Raw genomic sequence first — 12,116 nt, forward strand, 5'->3', positions numbered from 1 at the left:
CTTCACAAATGTGATTATCACTATTAAGGTTTTGAGTACTTTCTTCCATTCAAACCAGATAATGTTTTCATTAAATGTCTCTTCAATAACAAGGCCAATCTGACCTTTTTCATCTAGCTCAATACTAATTATCACACTTAATGTGTTGTGCTGAAGAATATGTTCTACCCACTGTCATCTGCTTCTCGACATTTTCGACGGTTCAACTGTCGAATTTCACATTTACAAACCGTCGGGTTAGACGTTTGAAATGTCGAAACGGAACATTTGCAAACTGTCGGGGTATATAGTTTTACTGTCAAATTGAACACTTAAAACGATGGAAAGCCTTGATTTGACCTTTTACTATTGTACGGATTTACGTATTATGTAGTGCCGCTTTCATGCTATTAAATGCCAACACATTGATTCTGTAGAATTCTTATCGTTGCAATCCCAACATTTGAGGTATGAATAATCATTTGAGTTTCATCATGTCGCATGGGGAAAGTTTGTTCATACGGATGACGAATAGAAGTGAAGAGGGGACAAAACCACTTACATTCTGGTTCCGACAAGTAATATCGTAACCGGACTTTTGTTAATGTTGAAGGACAAACTTGATATTCTTGATCCCCGTACTCAAATTGAATTGAAGTTCAAGGTCGTTAACTTGAATATACCTCCGACCGAAATACGCGACGATGAAGATTTATTTTCATCACATCTCAAATTGAATTTGAAAGACAATTAGTGTGATGCTTTTAAAGTCTAAGTGCGCTTGTATCACTCACACTTGGTCTATCATTTATGAAAATTGTGTACATTAAATCATGTGTACCATTTCATCTTGATTGAAACATGGTACGCACAATATTTTAATGCAAACAAAGAATCGAAAGCAAGAAAGTTATAAAATGCACCAAAAATCATTTTTATGTACACAACCTTGCTCAAGTATCGAACATGATGTAACCATTGTTTTGTACTGTGGAGTAGCTCCATGACCCTATTTAAAAAACAATCTACTATTCTTTACTATTCATTACTATAAACATTTTCTGTATGAAACAAAAACAATTTCCTCTGCCAACATCACATAAATAAAACCAACTAATGCAAAATTATATACATAAATAGAAAACAAAATGTTTTTCCATGCAGTTGCCACAGTCATCAAAAGTAGACCGTTGTGAAGGTTTCTCTTTCTTTGACAACGAAATCGATTGGTTCCATCTCCAATTATAGCAAGAATGTGTGCACCAACACTTTGACGATCATTCAAGTCATGAGTATGAGTCTGCTCATATGTCATCATACATTGGTGAAATTAGTATTTCGAGATAAAGCACGTAGAAAACAATGTGAAGAAATGTAATAACGTTCACCTTATGTGCAAAAAACAATCTGATCACAGTACATAATATAGCTCAATTGATTCATGCAATCTATCATAATCTGAATTCAAACAAGCAACTTCCACAAAAATAGATTTGAATTACATGTGATCAAAAAATTATGAAGAATGAATCGTGACGGTGGTGGTATTGTTATACAAATAAAAATGTGAAACACAAAAATATAACCACATATGGAAATCAGTCACATGTAAGACGTTCGGATGGAAAAAATCTAACCAAATACGGACAAATCAATTGAAAAAATCATGAGATCATAGCATTTCATATATGTTTATGTAAAACACTCGTGCAATGTTAGAATGAACCAAAGTTTGACTTGTGGAACTGAGCGGAGGGAAGGACTGAACTGCCATTCTCGACAGTTCATCTGTAGACTGTTTCATCTATCGAGAATTACCGAGGCCAACTGTCGAAACCAACAGTTAGGCGCGATGGCATTTCTATACATTAGTGAACTGTCGACAGATGAACTATCGGGAAATCTACTTTTCACCTCTAAGCAAATAGGTATTATTGAAACTTATTTCACTTCATATTCGAGCATAACAAAATATTAAAATCACAGGTATGCTGTCGACTGTCTAGCAAGAGTTCAACCCAAATACGGGTACCTCCCACAACAAATGGATTCCAAGTAATAGTAATGTTATTTCCACATCACACAAGTACCAAAAATATTGAAACATTCAAAATACTTGAAATTTGGACTTTGAAAGCAAAGGAAGAGGATAAATATTAAATTAGAACCCTAGAAAATTTTTTCCCTCAACATTAGTGCTAGCACATGTAACATGTGCATATGTGCATCACTAATAGAAGATGTATACAAAAGAGAAAATTAAAATTTATAGTATGAAATTGCAGAAAGTAGAGGCAAAACATTTCCAACCATAAAACAGCCAAAAATTAATCAAAACGTCCAAAAAAATTACAAGATATTAAAAGAATTTTTACCTCTTTCTAATCCAAGCTCCAGCTCTTATTTTAAACCCAGCAAAAAGCTCCAAATTTTCCCATCTCATAAACCCTTTGCAGCTGAAAAAATTACAAAAATTGAGGGAAAAAAAATAAGATTTTTCTCTCTTTCTCGCTTTACCGGTGACCCTTTTGCTCTGTATTTAGAGAGTCTTAAACGTTTCTTCAAAATTTATCTATTTTTTTTCCAACTTTTCATCTATGACATTGACAAGATTTTTGTACAATTTCTTCCATTAGGTCAAATCTCATTTAATTAGGACATGTATGGAATTTGAAATTATTTTCAGGGGCAAATATGTCTTAAATTGACATTCTTGCAATGTTTTTAAAAAATTGACATTTTTGTAAATATATTGAGAAAAATTGACATTCTGTGTAATTTCCTCTTAATTTGCCCTACTTCTTTCTATTCGAACTGTCACATAGCCTAGTTACTTATTAATATCCAAGAAAATAAAAAATAATAGAAAAAATTTAGAGAAAGACGTAAATCTCAACTCTAGCCATCGAAAAAATATACATACATAATTTATACTTTACACACATAAATTACATACATTTAAAATTTTAATTTTTGGAATTTCACTATTCCCAAATAAAATGCAAATTCAAGTAACTGATCTGGTAAGGCTTTCATTCTTTCCACTTGAGCGAGGTATTCATTTCATATTTTATATTCAATTATACTGAATTCAATAAATTATAAAATTTATTAGTTAATATATCTAATTTAGAGTAATAAACGTGAACTTGTAATTAATGCATGGATGGACTCAATCTTTTTGGGAAAAAAGAAAAATGCGAAGGATTTTGTTTCGAGCCTTGAGAATGGTGTATTTGTAATAGTAGAATTGACAAATCTTGTCACTTTCTGCTGTTTTTCAAACAAATTAGAAGCTTCTAATGAACTTGTTTAATGGATTTATATAAAATTTCTAAGTTACAGTGAAGAATATGCATATGTTAAGTCAAATTAACGTAAACAAGAAGCATAACAATTATGAGAAATGATTTCTTAAACATCGATGCTAGAAACCATTTGTAGCCTGAGCTAACTTTCCCTATCTAGATATGTTGACAATGATGAGGAAAAATCTTGAACCGGCATCCTAGGTGAAAACAAGAATGGCTTTGGTGGAATTTCTATTGATTCAAAACTTCCCTTCAGCATTTCAATTACCTTTGTCATTGATGGACGGTCTGATGGAGTAGTTTGGATGCACCAAAAACCTACCAAAAACATCTTTCTTGCTGTTTCTTTGTCTTCGCTGCTCATGAATTCATCAAATTTCATTGTTTCACGAACTACTATGAGTTCATAAACTTGGTCGGTAAAATAATTTTCACTCGACTTGGTCGATCCGACTTCAACGATTTTCTTTGCTCCAGCCATTTCAAGAACCATCATCCCATAGCTGTAAATGTCGGATTTATAAGACATTCCTCCAAAATTTCTACAGAAAACTTCTGGGGCAATGTAACCAATAGTGCCCCTTGTACCAACTGTTGACAAAATACTCTGCTTCTTTCCGCATAATTTAGCAAGGCCAAAATCTGAAATTTTTGGACAGAAGTCTTCATCTAAAAGAATGTTCTGGGGTTTAATGTCAAAATGTATAATTCTTGTATTGCAACCTCCATGAAGATACTCTAAACCTTGTGCGACCCCAAGAGCAATCTGGTACAGTGTTTTCCACTCTAAATGGCCTTCTGAATTGGGTGATCCACTCTTGTACATTAGTTTGTCTAATGATTTATTGGGCATAAATTCATAAACTAATGCTCTTCTATTTCTCTCATAACAAAATCCTAAGAGATTGACAATATTGACATGAGAAGTTCTACTGATGCTACCAACTTCATTCATGAAGTCTTCTCCACTTCCTTTTACCTCATTTAAAACCTTGACAGCAACGAATCGACCATTAGGTAGCATTCCTTTGTACACACTACCATATCCTCCTTGACCAAGCTTATTAGAGAAGGATTTGGTTATATTTTTAATTTCCGAGTAGTTATATATTTTCGGAGCAAGCGATCCGTGCTTTAGTAAAAATGTTTCCACTTTTCGATTGTTTTCGTGTATTGACTCCCATGATGAACATTGTCGTTTAAGGTAGCAGAATATGATGATGGACGATGCAATGATACTAGGTATGCCGAGTGACACCCCTGCATGCAAAGAGTGGAGATGAGACTTAGAATTCTGTAATCAAGCAATTGTAGAGGGCTTTGTCCCAAAAAGTAATTATAGATATACAAATTATTTCGAGATAAATATAATATGTTTCTCATCAAGAAAGAAAGAGAACTTGAAATCTGACTTCTGCAAAGGTTTGATTTACCTATTACATACTTCCACTTATCATCAAGCCCTTTCTTTGATCCTGCAACCAAAAACAGTAAGCCCATAAAACTTGAGCAAATCTCCTCATCATTCACATGCTAGTACATCCACGCGCGGGCATGAAAATGAAATCTTTCTTAAGAATGCTTTCATGCTTCAGTTTAACAATAATCTACTGGTAGCTTAAGCATTAGTTAGCCCAATAAGAATCTGAAACTGTGTAAAATAAGAAGCTGTTATCCTTTCGTTGATTTGAGATGGAGAGGCAGGAAACAGAATTGTTCCTTGGTACAACGAAGGATGGGGGTGTTATCCACTGGTGTGACGTCGAAGAATTGAGAGAATATTTTTGGTCCATATGTTAGAATAAGCAACTCAGACGTCTTATACTGTTATACGTGCGTTTTTTATAAAGCTGGGGGCATGAATTAGTGATATTCCATGGATATCTAATGTTAATGCTTTGGATGCAGCCGTTAACACTAAATTTCTTCCCCCAAAAACAGAGAATTGGACAATTGAAGTGTGAACATATTTAAAATTTTGCTCCAATAAAATGAATAACTTTCTCCAAATGTAAAAACGAGAGAAGATGAAACTAATTGAGCCGAAAAAAGCTGGCGCACGTACCATTTCCGGTTCCGGTTTGAGTATTGTTTCCAGTTGAAGTACTGTTGCAAATTGACGCAAAAGTTCCATTAGTACAATAACAAGCAAATGATAGAGAATCCCGATTAGTTCCGCATACACCACCTGACCGAATGCAATTTTCACAAACGATATTATTCGCGGACCACTGCAATGAGAAGCCACTAGCAAGAGCGTCCTGGAGAAGAACGATTGAAGCTGAAGAAGCTGCCAAGAGCCTTGCCGCAGTTTGATTGACTGGAACAGAGATATTAGTTTCACATCGGATACCAGTTTCAAATCCAGGGATAGATGGTGAATCTTCTCCTATTGTGAACAAATTTTCGCTGTTGGTTCCATTCACGGTGCAGTTGAACATATGTGGGGACCGTGGTGCAGGCTGACCACTAGATGTGGAGCAACCGTAGTGTAGAGTAACGTTTGGATAATTGGGGGAAAACAGAAAGATATTTTGTTCCAAGGTTGTGTTGTAAAGAAATCTGGGACAAATGATGTTCCATAAATCCTCTCTTGAAACTCTAACCGTCTTTGTGAAATTATTGATTTCCAGGACACGATATTGTCTTGATGAAATAGTAAGTATTGGGACATCGCCTTGGCAATTACTGAGCTGGAAACCTGGATATCCACAATACTCCGGCCTATTACCACCAAAGAATGGATAACTTATTTCCCGGATTCCGGCACACTGAAATGAAGCACCACAGGATGCATATTCCCCACCATTTTGACACAAGGAACCCGGGATGTAGAGCAATACGAGGGTCGTGATGATAAATAGTGAGAGGATATAAAGGAAGTCTGTGTACATCGCTGGGATGCAAAATTATTGGCTTCACCTTTCTTGTAAGCCTGGTTAGTATCTACAATCTCAGCAACCAACGGATGTGAATGGAAGACTTATTACAGCTTGAAATTTGACAAATAGACGAATTATACAATTACTAAAGTCAAGACATTGAAGTTTGCCTTAGTCCAGAGAAAATCCAAAAGAGAGGTTTCGTCTGAATTTCGGATGGACCCAGTGTACATACATACACATGCATTCATTTAAGTGGAAATTACATATAGGCCTACTTTAAAAGATCTAATTTCTAAAACAAGATGCAATGTTTATTTATACAAAAATCAGATATTTAATTTAAATATTATAAATTAATATTTTAATAATAATAACAATAATATAAATTAATCTATATAAATACACCCTACCATAAATTTCCCCCTTTCAAACCCTAAATTGAAGTTTTTTTCTCCCTGCTCATCTTCATTCTCTCTTCAACACTGTGCGCCACCGTTCTCTCCTCTCCTCCTTTCTCTCTTCACCATCCATCTCTCTACTCTCAGATCGCCGTCGCTGTCGTCGTTGCTACAGCAACCCAAATCTGCAGTGATTACACGGTGCAAGCAGCAAGGTGCGCGGGCGGTGGTGTTTGAAGGCAGATTGGTGTTGATGGTGGTGGCGCCGCATGGAGATAGCTAAGGGATTTGTGTTTATTTCATGGCAGCAAGGTGCGCGGGCGATGGTGTTTGAAGGTGGATTGGTGTTGATGGTGGTGGCACCGCACGAAGATAGCTAACGGATTTGTGTTTATTTCATGGTAGTGCGTGATTAATGGTAAATGATAGTGGTGTTGCATGGTGGTGGTGGTGACATTTTTAGATCGCTTTGCGGATGTTGCAGTCACTGCTGATATGACAGTGAGGTGGTGATTCTACACGCGGTGGTGGCGGCGTAGGGGGTGATGGTGTAGCGGTGATTTAAGGTGTGGTGTATGGGTGGCAGAGGTGGTGGTTGTAGTGGATTGGGGTTGGTCAGGTGTGGCGGCGATGGTAGTGGTGGGGTGGGGTTAGGGTAGGGGTAGGGTAGGGTGGGGTGGTATGTGGTTTGTGACCAATATTTGAACTATTGTGACCAACAAACTGACTAATTTGTGACCAATAAGTAATATGTGACCGATAAAAATATGTGACAAATAAGTAATATTTGACCAATAAATTGTGACATGTAATTGTGACCATAAATATAATTTGTGACACATAAAAATTTTTATTTGTGAGTCTGTGACCAAAAAATAATATGTGATTATCTAAAACGTCAATTTGTGACCAAAGTACATAAATTTATGACTTTAATATATTTAATTAATTAAATGTATAATTAATTAATTAAATCATAAATTAAATTTAATAAATATCTGATTTATGAAATTTGAAACTTTTATTTTTAGTTTTGAAATGATAGATACTTATCTTCTTAGTTATGAATTTTTCCCTTTATTTAATGTATATGTTGGGCATTTTGGTAAATGATGCCCAAATCCCCTAGACAATGATGAAAAACTTCGGCCCGTTTAACTTCATAGGCTAGAAGCCCAGGATTGAAGAATTAAATCCAAACCACAATTAAAGTAGCTGAATTATGTTGGGTATTTAGAGGTAATCAGCCCATTGTGTTAGGTGCTCAATTCACAACTTGGAGGTAATTTGAAAATCATGTGAAATATAGATAAGCATCATCGCTATCTTTTTCAACCATTTTATCTCGTCTTCGTTAAGCTCTATCTTTCAATTTTGATTTAGCTTAATCTTGCAGTTTTGATTGAATCCAATCTTGCAAGATTTTGGGAAAATTGTTTCTTTGTGAAGCCTATAAATTGGAGTCTTTCTTCTTCATTTAAACACACCCAAGAACAAGAAAAACTCTCTCTGCTTTGTGCAAAATCAAAACCTCCTCTGCCTTCTTTGTGGATCTGTCTTTGTGACTAAAAATGACCTTCAAAATGGAGATACCTTTGTGGTGTGGATCAAGTTTCTGAGCCTAATCTAGAAGAGGAAAAATCATTCTTCAATTTTTGTGATTTTGGTTCTTGATTTTCTTTACTTTATTCTTTGCAAATCCTTCACTAATTAATTGATTGGTTCGATTTGTAGGTGGATTTGCTCAACAGTATAGGTGACTTGAGCACTCCTGGTCGTTTGATTGATATCATCTCAAGAAACTCCAACGAGCATGTCTCCAAAACAACGTTTGTTTGTTAAACCAATCTATATCAATTGAGTCTTAAGCTAAACAGCCTTGATTGACCATAAATTAATTACATTAAACAAAATTTTATCATTAGATTTATACCCCTTTCATTCTAGGCAACTGATTTATGAAAATTAAAAACCAATAAATATGAAATTTTGAGATCGGTTCAGATGCATATTGCCCAACAGTTCAATTTCTGGGAAAACAGTAATTGTGCAACTTTTTGGAACAGTAAATGTGGGGGGGGGGGGAATATGAGACTAATATACAGATTTGGAGATGAAACTACGTGCTGCTCAAATCAAAGTAATCCATGAGATTTTCAAGTGGAAAAACAAATGAAGATCTTATTTTCTATCTGGTTATCCTTTCATTCACCTTTAGCTCGTATGATCGAGATAACTTATACCATAAGCAAGAACAACACTATAGACTCGGAACTCGTAGGCCCACTGATGCAGCACCAACGGGACAATTAATTGAGAAATAGAACAGATCTATAGGGAGAGGGAATTAAAGAGAAGAATGGGGAATTAGGGAGGGGGGGGGGAGAAGAAGAATTTAACAGAAGAGGGCAAAAGAAGGGGAGGAATGCGCCATAAGTCGCCAAAATAATTATTCATTCATCATCTAATGAAATTACAATGCAAAATAGATTTAAATAGTAAAGCAACCCTAACGAGATTGGGTCCGAGCCCATACAAGTCCAAATTTTAAATAATAGTCCAAAAGATAAATAAAGCATAAATAAAGTTTAAATAAAATAAGTAAACGTCCGATGTTCTCATCAACTCTCCCGAGGTGGGAGAAAACTCGACCCTGTCGAGTGGATATATCACTATAGGTTGTCATCAATCTCTCAATCATAAGCTGAGTGGTTGGGCAAGCTTCTTCTGACGTCTGTAAAAATGTGTCAGTAGAGGTCTGAACCTGGTGTCCTCACCAACTCCCCTTGGGTGAACGAGAGGCGATCTAGGCCAAGGAAGATCCTGCTGACTCCGATAAAACTCCAATAAATCTGGATCCAATTGATGTAGTGTCTCTTTGGAGATCCATGTACAATAAGAATTTGGTCGACCAAACCAATGAACGAGGAAGTCCTGAACCTCTCCATCATTAGTAAACACAATTTCTTCATCTAAAATAGCATCAATTTTATCCGTGTGTGCTGTGAGAGGTGGTAGTGGGTTAGAAGTGGCCAAATAGTCGGGATCAAGGTCCACAAAAGAAGGTAACAAAGGGTCATCTGAGAGAATGAAATGACTTTTATAAACTACTAGGTCCTCAACATTGAAATTAGAATGGTAACCAAAATGTGGTGGAATGTCAACACATAGGCATTTGGACCAATTTGCTTTAAAATTTTAAAAGGCCCAGCACTACGAGCTTACAATTTGGAGGCGGGTCCATGTAGACGCCGCTCTGGCCTAATACAGACCATAACGTAATCCCCAACGTTAAACTCAATATATCGTTTATGTAAATCAGCTTGTAGTTTATATTTTGCATTACTAGCTTCAAATTGTTTATTGATCTCAATATGCAAATCACGAAGATGTTGTGCAAATGCTTCGGTTGACACTGACACTCTAGCCTGCGGGGACATAGGGATGAGATCTAACGGTTTCCTAGGCTTGTACCCATGAACGGTTTCAAATGGACTCATACCTAATGAACGATTTATGGAGCTATTATACGCAATTTGAGCTACAGGAAGGATCAAATCCTAATTTTAAAGATTTTCCCGGACCAGACAACGCAATAGGTTACCAAGACTTCGATTAACGACTTCAGTTTGACCGTCAGTCTGAGGGTGGTAGGCCGTAGAAAATTTCAATTTGGTACACATCTTTTGCCACAAAGTCCTCCAAAAATGGCTGGTGAAACGAACATCCCTATTGGGCACAATAGTCTTAGGAAGCCCATACAATTTAACAATCTCATTAAAGAACAACATAGCCACCTTAGACGCATCTGAGGTTTTGCTATAGGGGATAAAATGAGCCATTTTCGAAAAACGGTCGACAACCACAAAAATAGAATCATGTTTCTTTGGGGTGCGTGAAAGGCCTAATACAAAATCCATACTAACATCTTGCCAAGGACAATTGGGGACGGGAAGAGGGGTGTATAGGCCTGTGTTTTGCTTCTTCTGTTTACTCAATTGACAAGTGTTACAAGTACTAACAATCTTAGACACATCTTTTTTCAAGATAGGCCAATAGAATTGAAGTTCAACTTCCTCTATGGTCTTATCACGTTCAAAGTGACTGACTAACCCTCCCACATGAACTTCCCACACGATGAAATCTCGAACTGAAGTTCGAGGGATGCATAATTTATTGGCTCGAAAGAGATAACCCTCCCAAGTCGGAAGTCATCTGTGGTGTGTGATTGCCCCTTTTGCAAATTGAGAAAGATATCCTCAAAATCGGGACATGCCTCGTAGTCCTTCTTAAGCCTTTCAAAATCGATGACCTTGACACTCATGATCGACAAAAGGGAGACACGACGACTTAAAGCATCAGCTGCTTGGTTCTCCACGCTCTTCTTGTGTTTTAAAATAAATGAATAGGCCTGTAAATATTCAATCCAACGACCATGCCTAGAGCTTAATCTTTTCTGGGCGTTCAGGTAACGGAGGGCCTCGTGGTCCGAATAAAGGACAAATTCCTGGGGCAACAAATAGTGGCGCCAATAGCGCAAAGCCTGGACCATTGCATACAGTTCGTTATCATAAGTCTAGTATCGTTGTTTGGCTTCATTTAACTTCTCACTGAAGTAGGCAATAAGGTGACGATCTTGACTCAAGACTCCACCTATACCTACCCTGGAGGCATCGCATTCAACTTCAAAGACTTTGAAAAAGTCGGGAAGACGCATGATAGGAGCCTCCGTCATTTGCTTCTTGACCAACTTAAAGGCTTTAGCCGCTTCTTATGTCCAATAAAACTCCCCTTTTTTCATGCACTCTGTAATAGACGCCATAATAGTGCTAAACCCCTTAATAAAGCGACGGTAAAATGTAGCTAAGCCGTGAAAGCTCCTGACGTCATGAATAACTTTAGGCTCAGGCCAATCAATAATCGCCTGAACCTTGGCAGGGTCAGCAGATACCCTTGTCGAAGAGACAATGAACCCCAGAAAAATGACTGTATCGGTGAAGAAAGAGCACTTTTTGACGTTAGCATATAGATTAATTACACGAAGGGTAGAGCAAACTTGTGTGAGGTGGTCAAGGTGTTGCTCCTTAGTCTTACTATAGATGAGGATATCATCAAAGTAAACAACAAGAAACTTTCCCATGAAAGGTCGGAGAGTTTGTGTCATTACCCGCATAAAGGTACTTGGCGAATTACTTAGCCCAAAAGGCATGACCAGTCATTCACAAAGACCATCTTTCGTTTTAAATGTGGTTTTTCACTCATCACCTGGGCGAATTCGAATCTGATGGTATCCACTCTTCAGATCAATCTTCAAAAAGATTGTGACACCAACCATCATATCTAACATATCATCAAGTCTAGGAATGGGAAAACGATACTTCACCTTGATCCTATTGATCGTGCGACTATCCACACACATCCTCCAAGAACTATCCTTTTTGGGTGTCAATAGGGCGGGGACAGCACACGGGCTTAAACTCTCACGAATGAATCCTTTGTGAAGGAGGCCATCCACTTACCTTTGAAGTTCAGCGTGCTCGGTA

The 12,116-nt window shown here is 37.0% G+C and overlaps 2 protein-coding genes across 3 annotated transcripts; both read right to left on the reverse strand.

Annotated features, from left to right (window-relative positions):
- Positions 1 to 3,276: 3,276 nt before the first annotated feature.
- Positions 3,277 to 6,350, reverse strand: LOC111407989 (LEAF RUST 10 DISEASE-RESISTANCE LOCUS RECEPTOR-LIKE PROTEIN KINASE-like 2.1). 2 transcript variants are annotated; one of them, XM_023037727.1, is made up of 3 exons: positions 5,356 to 6,342; positions 4,724 to 4,765; positions 3,277 to 4,550 (listed from the first exon to the last, which is right to left on the reverse strand). In XM_023037727.1, exons 1-3 carry the CDS (start codon positions 6,182 to 6,184, stop codon positions 3,430 to 3,432), a joined length of 1,992 nt encoding a protein of 663 aa, XP_022893495.1. In that variant the 5' UTR covers positions 6,185 to 6,342; the 3' UTR covers positions 3,277 to 3,429. The 2 variants fall into 2 exon arrangements, with proteins under 2 accessions (XP_022893495.1, XP_022893496.1); XM_023037728.1 differs by lacking the exon at positions 4,724 to 4,765 and having other exon boundaries at positions 5,356 to 6,350.
- A 4,994-nt stretch (positions 6,351 to 11,344) lies between these two features.
- On the reverse strand, positions 11,345 to 11,737 carry LOC111408580 (uncharacterized mitochondrial protein AtMg00860-like). The gene has a single exon (XM_023038325.1). It carries the CDS (start codon positions 11,735 to 11,737, stop codon positions 11,345 to 11,347), a length of 393 nt encoding a protein of 130 aa, XP_022894093.1.
- Between the last annotated feature and the right edge of the window lie 379 nt (positions 11,738 to 12,116).

This window comes from Olea europaea, chromosome 13 (assembly GCF_002742605.1).
Source record: "Olea europaea var. sylvestris chromosome 13, O_europaea_v1, whole genome shotgun sequence".
NCBI classification, from domain to species: Eukaryota; Viridiplantae; Streptophyta; class Magnoliopsida; order Lamiales; family Oleaceae; genus Olea; species Olea europaea.